The sequence below is a fragment of the Nylanderia fulva genome, unplaced genomic scaffold (genome assembly GCF_048542155.1).
Source record: "Nylanderia fulva isolate GAGA-0341 unplaced genomic scaffold, ASM4854215v1 Scaffold9, whole genome shotgun sequence".
NCBI lineage: Eukaryota > Metazoa > Arthropoda > Insecta > Hymenoptera > Formicidae > Nylanderia > Nylanderia fulva.
The window spans coordinates 4,900,867-4,915,557 of NW_028191026.1; the positions used below are offsets into that span (position 1 = coordinate 4,900,867).

The 14,691-nt window shown below is 32.7% G+C and overlaps 1 protein-coding gene across 2 annotated transcripts in view; it reads right to left on the minus strand.

Annotated features, from left to right (window-relative positions):
• l(1)G0289 (plexin domain containing lethal (1) G0289) overlaps positions 1-14,691 on the minus strand; it is a 42,652-nt gene that overhangs the window by 4,698 nt on the left and 23,263 nt on the right. For both annotated transcript variants that reach the window (XM_029301719.2, XM_029301718.2), the window contains exons 2-4: positions 2,481-2,890; positions 1,648-2,013; positions 738-930 (exon numbers count right to left, since the gene is read on the minus strand). In XM_029301719.2, the coding sequence (XP_029157552.2) occupies positions 738-930; positions 1,648-2,013; positions 2,481-2,890 (969 nt within the window). The remainder of the gene's footprint in view (positions 1-737; positions 931-1,647; positions 2,014-2,480; positions 2,891-14,691) is intronic.

The window sequence follows — 14,691 nt, forward strand, 5'->3', positions numbered from 1 at the left end:
TGCTAAGAGATTCTAACGTAAATTGTTCCGCTAATTGATCTCTACACAGTTGAAAAATTTATGTTAAATTATTATAGATATCTCACACGGTCTACAGAAATGTTTGTGTTAATTTAACATAATTTGGATATATCTTAAATGGAGACACAAATACTGTGCTAATATTTTAAATTTTGTGTAAAATTAACATAGTTTTAATTTACAAATTAATTTAGATTTTATTAGCCTCGCTTATAAAATCAAAAATCAACATTTTTTTGTAAATTTTAACAGATAAATCTTGTCGCTAATAAAATAGAACATATTTATCGTGTAAAATTAAAAATTGATGCGCATTGTACTTTTTTCAGCGGTTTTAATCATTTAACATTTAAGTTTAATTATAACACAACAGCAATATGTTAAATTAACACATAAATATATTAAATATTTAACACAAAAATTTAAACAGGGACCGTTTTTTAACAAGAAGACAAATTTTCCTACTGTGTATTTTGCGACACGTTCGGTGAGAATTCAAAGGAATCGATGAAATTTTCTCGAGTTGAAATTTCTTTGAAACCTTCGTTTATTGTAACAAGATCTCTTCTCTTGAAAAAGCGCGAGGTATATGAAACTATCGCGAGAGAAAATCGCGAAAGCGAATGGCGATTGGCTTCGACTCTCATACGAAAAAAAAAAATGCAAAAACGAACGTCCTTCGGATTCGCTCTTCGTCGGAGAATCCGATGACTCACCGTTGTCAGCGTACTTGACGTAGCTGGTGTTCGACAGGCGGGTATCGAAATTCGCCATGAGCGGTGCGATGTACTGGGTGGCTGCTAACCAGCTGTGCACGTAGTCGCCCGTGTACAGGAAACCGCCGGTGGCGATGGTGATGTTGCGCACGTTGTATCCGTAAAAAGGGAAATCGAACTTCAGCTTGACGGTCTGCAACGCGAGTCGCGTGAAATTTTCCTTTAGGAAATTTATCCTCTGAAGAACATCGATTTCTATCGATTTCTTTTTTTTTTTTTTTTTTTTTTATATATATATATATTTGTATAGCGATTTATTATTTATATACAAGTAATTAATTAAAATATATATATAAGAAAAAATAAATAAAATAATATATATACACAGGGTGCGTCAAAAATAATTGGCCAGACTTTAAGAGCATATTCCACCGTAAGGATGAAAAGTCGTATAAACGTGGGTTCGGAAACGCTTCCTTTCCAAGTTATAAACATTTTTTATTTACTTTACTTACAGGCAGAACTAAAGGTATTTTTAGCAGGACATCGTTTGAAGAAAGATTTGTTGATAGAGACGTTGAGCTTCTCTGTAGTTTCCATTATCTCGTCCATACATGTGGATATCTGCCAATCTGTTAGAATAAGCTGCCATGTTGAGGAATACTATCGTCACTCTTAAATGCTTAAATAAAGACTGATTCCATACAGACCTATCTACTAACTTTTTGTTCACTTTAAAAGGTGAATAGAAGAAAACGTTTATAACTTGGAAAGGAAGCGTTTCCGAACCCACGTTTACATATTTATATGACTTTTTTAACGCGCTCTTAAAGTGTGGCCAACTATTTCTGAAGCGCCCTGTATATATATTTAATTTTTCCTTATTTTCATATATCGTGACTACTCTCACCGCAGCTCGTCGATGGCTCTGGCTGAGCAGAGGATTGACCCTGAGTTCCGGATGTTTGTCCATGTCGACCCAATACTTGTTGCAGATATTGGCGTCGACGATGAAGGTGCTGTTGTAATACTGATGCGTGTCGTAGACCGTCTTGGTGATGTTGTTCTGCGTGAGGGTGGTGTTGAGAGTCACGTCGGAGAATTTGCTGATGGAGATGTCGCCAATGTCATCGGGCTTGTCGGCGTTCTCCACGCCGCTCGTCGCGTTCTTCGGCAATTCCGTCTGCTTCGTCTGGTTGTTGCTCTTGTCCGCCGATGGCTGCTCCTTGCTGGTGACGGTGCGAATCGGCATCGTGCGATTCGGCCAGACTGTGGCCTGCGAATTGTATAGATTGTTAAAACGTGTTTTCCCCCAAAAGTCACATCCCAGCAAACACAGTATATAAATGTTATATACTTAAGCATGTTACATGTAACGTATACGTTAGTTGTAATTTCCCACTCATAGATGTTAGATGACATTTTTAATATTACATATATTACATTGTAGTTATATTGTCATTATATCCCAAGATAGCACTGACTTATCAATACATCAATGTGCTATTTGGTATATAATGACAATATAACTACAATGTAATATATGTTATATTAAAATGTTACATCTATGAGTGGGAAATTACAACTAACATGGATGTTACATGTAACGTTCACGTTATATTCCGTTTTATTATAGCAATGTAACAATTATATATCGGTGTTTGCTGGGATATAACTAACAAACGCATTTCTGTTTTATTTTTCTAGAACCGGAGATCATTTATATCCTCGTTCATCACCTACCACATCATCAATTTTCACCGCCTGCGTCGCCTTTTTCTTGGAATCCTTGGGGACGGAAGTGACGTCGGAAGTGTCTTTGAGCGGTTGGACAGTGGAAATCGCTTCGGTGGGCTTGAACTGGACAGTAGCCTCGCTGGTCGACGAAGCCGGAAGGTACACGTCGTGCGACGTGTTCGTGTTCGCGGTCGTCGTCAGCTGCGCAGCTGGTTGCTGTTGTTGCGGTTGCTGCTGCTGCTGCTGCGATGCTTCCTTGACCGGATCCTTCTGCTCGGTCGCCATCACCGACTTCTCGGGGATCGCTGCTCGGCGTATCCTCGCTATATTCTCGCCGTCGATCAATCTGACATCCACGGATCGATGATCGAACGACGACTTGCTGGTCCATCCAGCGTAATTATAGTAAGAATCATCTGCAAGATAAAAAGAAGAAGGTCCTTATTGTGATTCGGTCCTCATCGGTAGATAAAGAGGGATAAAGGAGATGATACAATCGGAGTTCTTCTCTGGTGAGTGATTTTATTTTCTCAAAATGCCAAGTTATTGCACGGTAGAAAAATTTGTGTTTCCTTGTTAAAAACGTTAATTTGACATATTGCTGTTGTGTTAATTGAACTTAAATGTTAAATTATTATAAATGTATTTTGTTTTATTAGTGACAAGGTTTATCTGTTAGAATTTACAGAATGAAATGTTGATTTTTTATTTGATAATATAAGGGATGATAAAATCTAAAATTAACATATTTTTTCTGTGGACCGTTTGGGACATCTGTCAAATTTAACACAAATCTTTCAACCGAGTGTTAATTTTGTATTATTTGTAATATCCTCGGGAAAGATACGCGACAAAAGACTCGGCTCGATCTTTGTCCTTGAGCTCGCAATCACTCGATTCTGCGCGACTGATTATTGAATGATGACTAGAGCCAATCTATGACACGAATCGATAATTGCGTTACACGCCTGCATTGTCTTCTCGGCTCTCGCCGATGTGACTCTCTCTCTTCGAGGGGATCGGGTGTCCATTTAATACGTCGACGTCAAGCCTGTCGACGGTGTTCGAGATCAGTGCGGATGAAGCGAGGATTAACCTCGATTTCTCGCGATAACCGAGACGGAGTAATGGACAATTTGACGACAAAAGTGACACGGGAGAAAATTTTCCCAATCGATAATCCAGTTAGATTCATCGTCAGAATCTTAGAATAAGAAATTGCTGCACAATCATGTGTACATAATATTTTAAAGGAATTATTGTATAATTATAAATCGAAGTATTAATTTTTTTATTCTTATTTTTCAATCGATACTTTGACATTATGAATTTAATAATTCATTTCAAAAAGCAATGGCTATATAAGTATAAAAAATTTATTCAAATGATTAAAAAAATATCTAATTGAATGGACAGATTTGTTAATAAAGTATAGTGATTAAACTCCGCGATATGAAGGATAGAATATATTTAGAATCTACGGCGGCGAGAAACGGGAAGTTAGGCTACACGATCGGCCGGATAGGAGCAATAATTGGCGATCCGACAGAACGGAGCAAATGCGCAAGCTTGACGTCACAATGTCATAACGCACAAACCGGAATCAATCGTCCGGACAGCCGTCTGTCATCTCGGGAGGTTTTATTTTTCTTTCGATAATTATACACGTTTCTAAAGTTGATAATAACCGATTCTTATACTCCGAGAAATATATTTGCGTTCCGCGCCATAATTTCGCGCCAAGTGGCTATTTGATACGATTTAATATCTCGCGCTGCCCATCGCTGGAGATAGTATATAAATTGTGATGAAAAAATGAGAAAAAATGATAAAGGCGTCCGAGGAAAAATAATTCCGAGTAAAATGAATTGAACAGAACGAAGCGGTCGAGCGCGTAGAACAGCTGCGTCTCCCACAGTTATTACTTCAATGTTGTTTACTGCAATTGGGAGAGACTGCAGGTCGCGAGGAAATTGCGAAGTATGCTAAAAGAGAAGAGAGAGAGAGAGAGAGAGAGGGTATATTGCGACATGCACCAGAAATATTTGTCTTGTTTCAACGTCCAATTTTGAAGGAACGTTTCACGCGAAACGTGTGTGTTTCATTCTTTTATTTCCGACATCTTTTCTTGACGCTAATAATACGAGGTGAAATAATAGTGAATGTTAAAATTACAACGACCACTTAATAATCATATGTTAATGCAATGACGCAGTAAAAAATACAAATTCCCAGGTATAAAAATAGCTGATAAGAACCAAGGCACAGATATTAGATGCAAAATTTAATATATTATACTTTTATAGGAAATACACATTTTTTTTTAACTCCTATTTTTTGAAAATTTCTACAAGTTTTCTATAGGAATTTAAAAATAATTTTGTTGCACCTGACTCTTATCAGCTTATTTTATATTTAAATTTGTATTTCTACATTTTGTCGATTTATTGTAGCAATAAAAAAAAACCGTATCCCATTTTAGAAACAACTGAAGAAGAATTTCTTACAGATCGATCTAAGAAAACATTTTTTTTGCTTACCTGGTCATCGTTTAAAAATAATGAAATACAAATAAAAATATAAAATAATAAATAATAAAGTGAATAAAAAACTAAATGATTGCGACAAAGGTGTACTTTCGATCGTTCCAAGTTGCGATTTTAATTGAGCTGGTACGGACGAGTACGACGAGCCTCGAAGATGCTTGTTTGCGTCTAAGTGCAACAATCGCCGCGTGTCTCACGCGATCTATCGCGTCAATCGATATTCGCACGACAGTCGTACATTCGTGGAATTTATTACTCTTTTTTACAAGCGCGACGTCGCGTCTTACGCGAATCGGATAATCAGGAGCGGATGCGACGAACGCGTTGGCGTCTCGACGCCATATATACGCATGATATATTTAGATGGTGTGAGTAAAAAAAGTGCTCCGACATCGCCATTTTTACGCCGTAAATAAGCGCGGCTAAGAATAAATGATACGCGCTTCTCGGAAAATTATCTCTTTCTCCCAGCCTCCAGTAAATGTCAAAATGAAAGGCTTAAATAAGATTATCGTATAAAGAGCTTGTACATAGTTGAACACTTTCTGTTAAATGTAACAGATATTATACGTGTCTTGAACGGTCCACAGACATTTTTGTGTTGATTTAATATAATATGGATATGTTAAATGGAGACACAAATATTGTGTTATTTTAACACAACATAAATGCAAAACTTCAAATAATTTAAAATTAATTTTGTGCGAAATTAACACAATTTTAATGTAAAAATTAATTTAGATCCCCACTTATATTATAAAATAGAAAATCAACATTTTTTCTGTAAATTTTAACAGATAAATCTTGTCACTAATAAAGCAGAACATATTTATTGTGTAAAATTAAAAATAGATGCACATTGTTATTTTTATTTTTTTTTTCAGTTATTTTAATAATTTAACATTTAAGTTCAATTAACAAAACAGTAATAAGTTAAATTAACACATGAATGTGTTAAATATTTAACACAAAAATTTTAACGGGGACAATTTTCAACAAGAAGACAAATTTTTCTACTGTGTAATATTTGTGCAAAGTTAATTAATATGTGGAGAGAGAATCTAGAATTTAATGACAATTTTTTTATTTTATGAATTCGAGACAAAATTAAGCGGCCAATTTTATTCAACGCTTATAATGACGCGATTGAAATGACAGTTATTTTTAGCGACATCGCCCTGCTACTATTAACCCGAATACTCCAATTATCATATAAAAATAACTACTTTTATACTACATGTTTCATTATATCGTCCCGATCTCGGATCTTTCGAAGGATTTCTCTGTCGCGTTTTATCTCGCGAAATGGGAAACAACCGTGGCCTTGATAGCGTCAATTAACGCGGAATTCTTGAGAAATAAAGAGGAAAAGTATCTACCGTTCCTGCGTAGAGATTAGCATTTTTTTTACCTTGCGTCATCCTTCATATAAAAGCGTGAACGAGAAATAAATGAATCAATTACAAAGATAAAATTTACAAAATAAACAGTTCCTTCATCGGAAGAAATTTTTTTATATACTCTCGACACGAATTTTGGTTCACAGGAAAAGTAAAGAAAAATTTGCAGGCAACAATGATCGATTCGCGAATCGGATGAATTCATAGTAGTCTGAAATGAATAAAAATTTAGAGACGATGACCCGTATTTTTATCACGAGGTTGCATTTTCTTTCTTTTCGTGATTTTCAGATTGAATTACAAATCGAACGAATCGTTGAATCCGAAATTTGATTTTCATTAGAGATCGAAAGCAGGCAGACACGTGGTATGGTAAAAATAAATAACCCTTCTTCGAAGAGACCGTTCGCACTTTATCGGGCACGCACGCGCGCCCAATGTGTCCTCGTTCTAAATCTTTTTAAGGAGATTCAGCCACTGCAATCGGAGTCCTTGAGTTCATTCACGACGACTGATCGACTTTAAGCGCGATCGCGAATAAATCATCCATCGATATCAACGAATCATTAATTAACTCAAAGAATCCCTCTTCTCTCTTGAATTAATAAAATAATTCAGTATTATTAATATATATATATATATATGTATATCAGGGTTGGATGATAACTAGTTAATTAGGTAAAAAGTCAATAAATTTTAACTTAGCTTAGTTAATTTAAAATATATTCATTTTGAATTTTTGACCTTAAACTTATTAACTTTTTTCCTAAGTTAAATTATTTTTTATCTCTGAATACCATTATTGTTTTTTATAAGTTATAGACGTATTATTTTTAAATTGAAGTATTATTAATTTTTATGTTCATTTGTCATCAATTGTAATTACCAAAAAAAATATATTTCTATATAAAAATCAAAATTTCTTTGTTGTTATAAATTTTAAAAAAATTAACACAAAATTTTAATTTAATCTTAACTTTAATTTTTTGTTCATAAACTTTTAACTTAATTAAATGAATTTTTAAGCAACTAACTTTAACTTAACTTAGTTTTAAAAAATCATCAACTTATCCAAACCTGATATATATATTATTAATATAGTTTTATTAGTATTACTAATATATTGGTATTATTATATTAATATTATTGCACCAATATATATTAATAATATTAAATAATATTAATAATATTAATAATATTAAAATATTAATAATATTAAAATTAAATTATTTAAATTTACAAGGGAGAGCAAAATAGAGAGGAATTTCCTAATTTTTCCTTCAATTTTCGCACGCAACATGTGCATATGAATAATTGCAAATTTGCATGCGATCATACGGTATTATATCACGCGGCGCTGCAATGTCATTCAAATGTTACGAACCCTATCTACTTTTATCTGCATCGATCATTTCTCGCGACACACTTTGTTCGCCCTGCGTAATTGGATGCGCGTGAAAGGTTTTCCATGTAATTTGATAATAAAACGCGCTCATTAATTCCATTATACTGCCTCGTTTTTTCCGTTTCTCCTTCTCCGTCCATTATTTCCGCGATATTAGGACGGAAACCGCAATCAATGTCAATGCTACGCTCGCATATATCAGATCCACCCACATTTCGAGGACGTTTCCTTTCGGTTTCGAATGTGAAACGCATAATACGCGACCGCAAATATTTTTACGACCGAGGAAGGGAAAATCAGGGGAGACAAGTTTATTCGAATATCGGTGACGACGTGTTTTCGTGAGAGCCACAACGAAACGTCATTTTATGATGACTCCATCGAGACTTGCGTCATCTTTTAATTTGCCGCGGCAAAAATTCGCGGTTCAAATGTCAGATATCGAGAGAAAAAGCGCAAACATTTATACGAATCGTTTCCCAATTATTTCCGGTCACGCTCTTCCGGTACGAAGATAAAATTCGTTCAACGGTATCGGAATTATATATATAATATAATAGGGATAATAGATAAAATTTTATTGTCGCGCAATCTGTAAACATTCAATCTTGCTTTTTTTTATTTTATCATAAAAATTTGCTGCTGTTTAATTAAATTAATATCTGACATTAATATATCTGTATGTGCTTGTGATATTTTATCTTGTATCAACATCTCGCGGAAGATAAAGCACGCGACATGATATACACTGTGGCTGTAAAAACGATTAATAACAATTCTTGCAAATAATAGTCGCACTTTTTCGCAAGCCAAGATAAGTTACATTAATTATGATTCGCGCGAACACTTGTTTGTCAATGGGATAATAAGAGAAGAATAAGATTAAAAATTCATGATCTAATAATCACCAATTATAGGTGTGGCATGGATATTTTGATTTTGACGAAACACGTCTCGTACAAAGTTTTTCCTTGTTATCTTCTCTCTACTCTCTGTTTTATTCTTTTCTATTCCGATAACGTTAGATTATAGGTATTCGTGATCTATTGTTGTATTATAGAAACTAGATTATTTTATTCGAATCACTAATTGTTACAAGAGCACGATATGAAATCAAATTTTCAAGAAATTAAAAAAGATTAAATTCATATAAATTTTCTCTTTTGAAAGGATCATTTTTATTTTCCAAATTTTTTATCGACCTTTTTTTTAAATAATATTGTACGCGTAATTATTTTTCTATTTATTTTCGACTTATTTATTCATTACCTAATTAATTTAGAATTTTTCTAAACAATTGTGAATTATTGAATTAAAAATTATTCTATATCTAATCTTATATATATTTTTATATTATATTTTGTATTTTTATCCTTACATCTAAATTATTTTGGCTCGTTTATTTGGCCTACTTTTTGTTTTATTAATTTTGTATTTTTATATTTTTATTTTATATATATTTATATATTATACGTGTATCTACTACAATAATGATCGAAAATTCGAGGACTTGGTCAAACGACATTTAATGAAATCTATTTATCTACTATTCCAGCATATCTTAGTGATTTCGAAAAAAATTAAGTGGCAATCCCGAAATGATGGCCGACGCGATTCAGAGCGAGAAAAGTGCTTGCCGTTGTCCTAGATAAGGCGAGCACTCTCGCGGTGAAAAGTTGGATGAAAAGAACGTAAGAGATCGGGTATGCAAATGTTCCGTGACACCAGGTATGCGCGTTTGTGGGTGCTCGAGATAACTCCCACTCTTTCTCTCATTCCCTCTCGATCTCTCTCTTTTTCTCCTTAAGCAAACGAGCTGGCGTGGGTCGACTTTAGCTCTTGATAGCTGATAACGAAGCAAGTGGCTGAGAGGGTTTTGAGAAAACATCTATCGAATGAATATAGGCGCAAATTATTACGCGACGAATCGTCCAACAATTTAATCTCGGTTTCACAAAGTGGAAGTGCAAAGAGAAAAATTTTTGAAAAAGAAGAGAGAATTTTCTCTTAGAATTTACCATGATAGTAATCGTGGGACGATACGAATTATCACAAAAAAAATATTAATATCTACCACAATAAGATATAAAATATGGTCGATTAATTTTACTATTATGTATATTAATAATTTTACTATGTACACATATTAGAATTTTATAAGTTTTTTTCTCTGATTAAAATTTATCGAAATAAAAAATATTAATATCTATCATATATTCGATTAAATATAAACGCAAAATAATTACCATGTACATAATAAATACATATATTAAAATATTACGTATATTGAAATACGTACATATATTAACATTTTTATTTGGTAAACATTAATCTTATAAAATTCATTGTCCCACGATTAGCATAATTTTCAGGATCAATTCTATAAGAGAAAAATTCTCTCCATGTATAATCTTGAAAAAATAGAGAAAATCCGTGAAAGATAATTCAAAGATAATCGTGGCGACGTTTGAAAATTTCGGAGCAAATCAGAAATATAAAAGTAATAAACCTAAAAAATCATATATATAATAACATTTATAATATAATATATAAATATATAATAATATTTATAATATAATATATATATATATATAATAAAATATTTATAATATAATATATAAATATGCATATATATATATATATATTTTTTATCAGAGATACGAGTTTAACCGTGACAAAATTCAATTATTCGAATTAATCAAACAAGTTGCACATGTCGCGATATTTCAATCCACGCAGAAGGGTAAAAAGGGAAGATAAACAGATGGTACAAAGATAGAACGAAGTATATATCGTCGAATGCGTCATCTCACGCCATTTGCTTTCGCCAATGCCAAATACGAGCTAGCATGCATACATTATGATGATCACGGAGACGGTGTTAACACGCAAAAGACGAGGCATATCAACGACTCGATTGAGAATCCAAACAAGACGTCCAACTTCCAGACGTCGCCTTCAACCAGTAGAAAACATCTCCTCGCTCGTACGAGCAGAAAACATTCATAACTTTATCGTGGATTATATTTTTTTCGTATAATCGCATTTTTATCAAATACATATTACGTTCTTACACGTGCCATATTTATATTGATAAACAACGCCTATATATAATATGCAGAGACACGGTAATTTTTTATTATTATATATTATTATATCATCACAGCATTATAATTCGATTTTTTTTTTTTTGGATCAAGGAATTCGAGGAAATATAATAAGAAAGGGAAATTCTATAAAATATTATTCAAGAAAGAAAAGAAATTTATTTTTTCCATCTCTTCGCAAATTTTACGAGATATCTCGAGTCGAACTTGGAATAAAAAATGGGTGTTTCAATTAAAAAGAATCGTATATATAATGAATATAAACTCTCTCATGAATATTCATCTCTCTTGGCAAATGTGTCGAGTTGTGCGAGAAGTTTCTTCACATATAGTACGCGAAATTTTAGCGCAAACGAATATATGAGGAATCTCTGAAAGTTATTCGTGATAAAAGTTCCGCAACTCATCGAAACACGAACACATTTCTGACTAAGTTGCAGGGAGACGCAGGTAAAGAAACCAGTTTTTAAAACGTGACTCAACGATTGTCCCCCGTATCATAGGCGAAACCCCATAAAAATAGCCCTCCTTCTCGTCCAGAACCCGTTCTGGCATCGGCGATTCGCGACGCGAGAAAATGCACGGGTTATTTTAAGTTACGTCGCAGATTCTAGATAGGTACTACTCGTCGTCTAGCACATAAGAATATATACTGGGTGTCCTAGATTCACCTCGCGTCTAATGGCCACTTCGACCGATTTCGAGGGAAGTATTTCTTCACTGAAATAACGAAACTCTAAAATGATTACCCTGCTATCTTATATTCGAATCTAATCTTATTAAAAAAAAAAAAAAAAAAAAAAAATCCAGGGCCGATAAAATAATTGCCTTTCAATTATATCAAATTAGGCAACGCCAATTTAGATAATTCTAATCTACAGCTTTAATTACTAATTACATGTGTTTTGTCTTATCTAAAATTTTCGAATTTTGTATTCACGTATTCTCGTTTGAAAAATTGTATACTGTAATTGATTTCATATACACAGACACACAAGCATATCCGGAATACATAATCGCTGTTCATATAACGGATCATGCTATTTTTACACGTCGCCAGTTAGGTCGGTGATAAGACACTCGAGAGGTTGCGTAAACTCTATCATCCGGAAATGACACTATGGAGTAACACATCCGGCCTGTACAGATATAAATATTTTCTCATTGTCTCTACCTTTTACCTTGTTTCTCGATTGTTCCGCTTTATAGTTTTATCCCTATTTCATTTTTTTTTTAGAATTCATATAATTGAAAATAATTCTTTCATATTTAACATATTTGACATTTTCTATTTTTAAAGACGAGCAAAATAAAATATAAAAACGATTTATCGCGCGCATATAATTACGCAATTTTTTTATTTATTTTTTTTAGAATTTATATAATTTGAAAATAATTCTTTCATATTTGACATTCTTTATTCTTAAAGATAAGCAAAATAAAATATAAAAAAGATTTATCGCGCGCATATAATTACGCAATTTTTTTATTTATTTTTTTTTAGAATTTATATAATTGAAAATAATTCTTTCATATTTAACATATTTGACATTTTCTATTCTTAAAGACGAGCAAAATAAAATATAAAAAAGATTTATCGCGCGCATATAATTACGCACTTTTTTTATTTAATTATTTATTAAAAACGTATGCACAACAATAATATATATATATTTTTATAAATAATAAAGCTGTGTATAAAATTTAAATAAATTAAGAAAATTTAAATAAATATGAACGAACAGAAATTTCCTCGCGCAATTCGGATAATATGAAGATTTGATCGCAATCGATTTTTCCCAGTCTTGCGATACCTCATTGTAATATATCGCAATTTCCGCTACCGCAATCAAATCGTATCCGTCGTTTATCGACGGAAGAGATCGAGAATCTATATACGCGATATGACAGTGTCGTCATAGAGACATTACCACATTCTATTTTTCTTTCCTGTCATCGTCAGCGTGCCTCGAAATAATTTTATGTATCTTAAGTGACGATCGAGGAAGAAATGTCATTTCGATTCCGAGTGACATTTATACCAAAGGAAAAAAAAACATTCGAATATCTTCTACGCCGTATTTTAAAATTTTCCAGAAATGTAATAATTTTAATTTGAATATATATATACGTGAAGAAGTGAATTAATAAACAAGTTCGAGTTGAATTTAATTTTCGAAGAGAAATACAAGTTTAACAGCCTTTCGCGGCGTCTCTCGATTGTACGCGTAGAGTCGTATAATTTCTTTCTACTTTTCTACACGAGTCATGTGGAATAGAACAAAGGTTTGCGACCACACAGTTGTCGGTCGTTGTCGGAAGTATACGGATAGTTTAATGACACGTGAGAAATTCTCACAATCGACCGTCCGCGCTTCACTGCATACGTAAACGTGACACGGGGGAACTTTTCTTCCTGTCTTGCGTGATGCTTTGCCATCCATCGATGGCCACAGACCGGTAATCTTGAAACCATCGGCGAATCGAATCGACCATTTCCTCGCGAATCGTGCTCCAAATTATGCGTTGGCCATCGCTCGAGTGCAAGTAGAAGAATGAGAGCTTTGTGCTATTTTATATATAATTAATCACACTCAATTTTGTATATAATTTTATATAATCAATTTTTATATATTTTTTATATTTTTTTATATATAATTATATAAATTTTATATTACAATTAAATTTATATATAAAATTTATATATATAAAATATATAATTAATTTTATATAAATTTATATAAAATTAAATACAAAAATAAATTTACAATTTTTTTTTATTTTTGAATTGGAAATTAATATTATTATTATATGCTTTTTTATTAAATGTATCATTTTACGTCTCATGAATTTTTTCGTAATTATTATTTAATACATTATTCTATATCAGAGTAAAGTCTTGTGTGTGTTTAAAAAATTCGAGAGGGAGAATCGAATCTCATTACGTTCCATTGTAGTTGAGACGCGACAGTTTCTTGACACGCCTGATCGCGCTCATACATTGCAAATGACATTAAATGCATATCACGCCATGATAGCCAACGCCTAATTGAAGGGTCGTTAAGAAGAATCAAAACTCGACACGGTCAATGAATCGACCAATGGCACACGCGTTTCGCTCCGAATGTAATATCATGTCGTAACTTATATTGCGGCTAATATTATTTACGATCATCCATCAGACTATGATAAATCTTCTAGAATAACAAAACAATATATGCGAATTAATGAGACTCGTCATCATTTTATTTTTTTTAAAGGGAAAACAAATTCATTTAATATCGAAAAAGGCTCTATTAAAATTTTTTTTAATCTATATATTTTTTTTATTTAAAAATTTTTATTTTTTAATGTATATATATATATATATATATATATATAATTTTATTTATAATATATAATTTTATATAAAATTAATTATATATAAAATTGATAAAATATATAAAACATAAAATTATTATACAAAAAGCTAATATTTTTTTCTACGAAAAATGGAGAATTAACTTTCTTGGATATACAGTTTCGGTTTCGGTGCGAGTTTTTCCGGACGCGTTCGAGCCGATACGCCAGAAGGATTTTCAGGCCAGCGAGCGGTATAATGACACGAGCTCGACGTAGACATCGTCATCGTCATCGTTGGCGTGTTGGTTCGTCACCAGTCGTTAGTGTCGTCCTCTTCGAGTACGAGGGAGAGGAAAAAAAAAGAGAAATAAAAACGCAGATGAAAGGGAGGGCCAAAGACCTTTTTCTCTCTCGTCT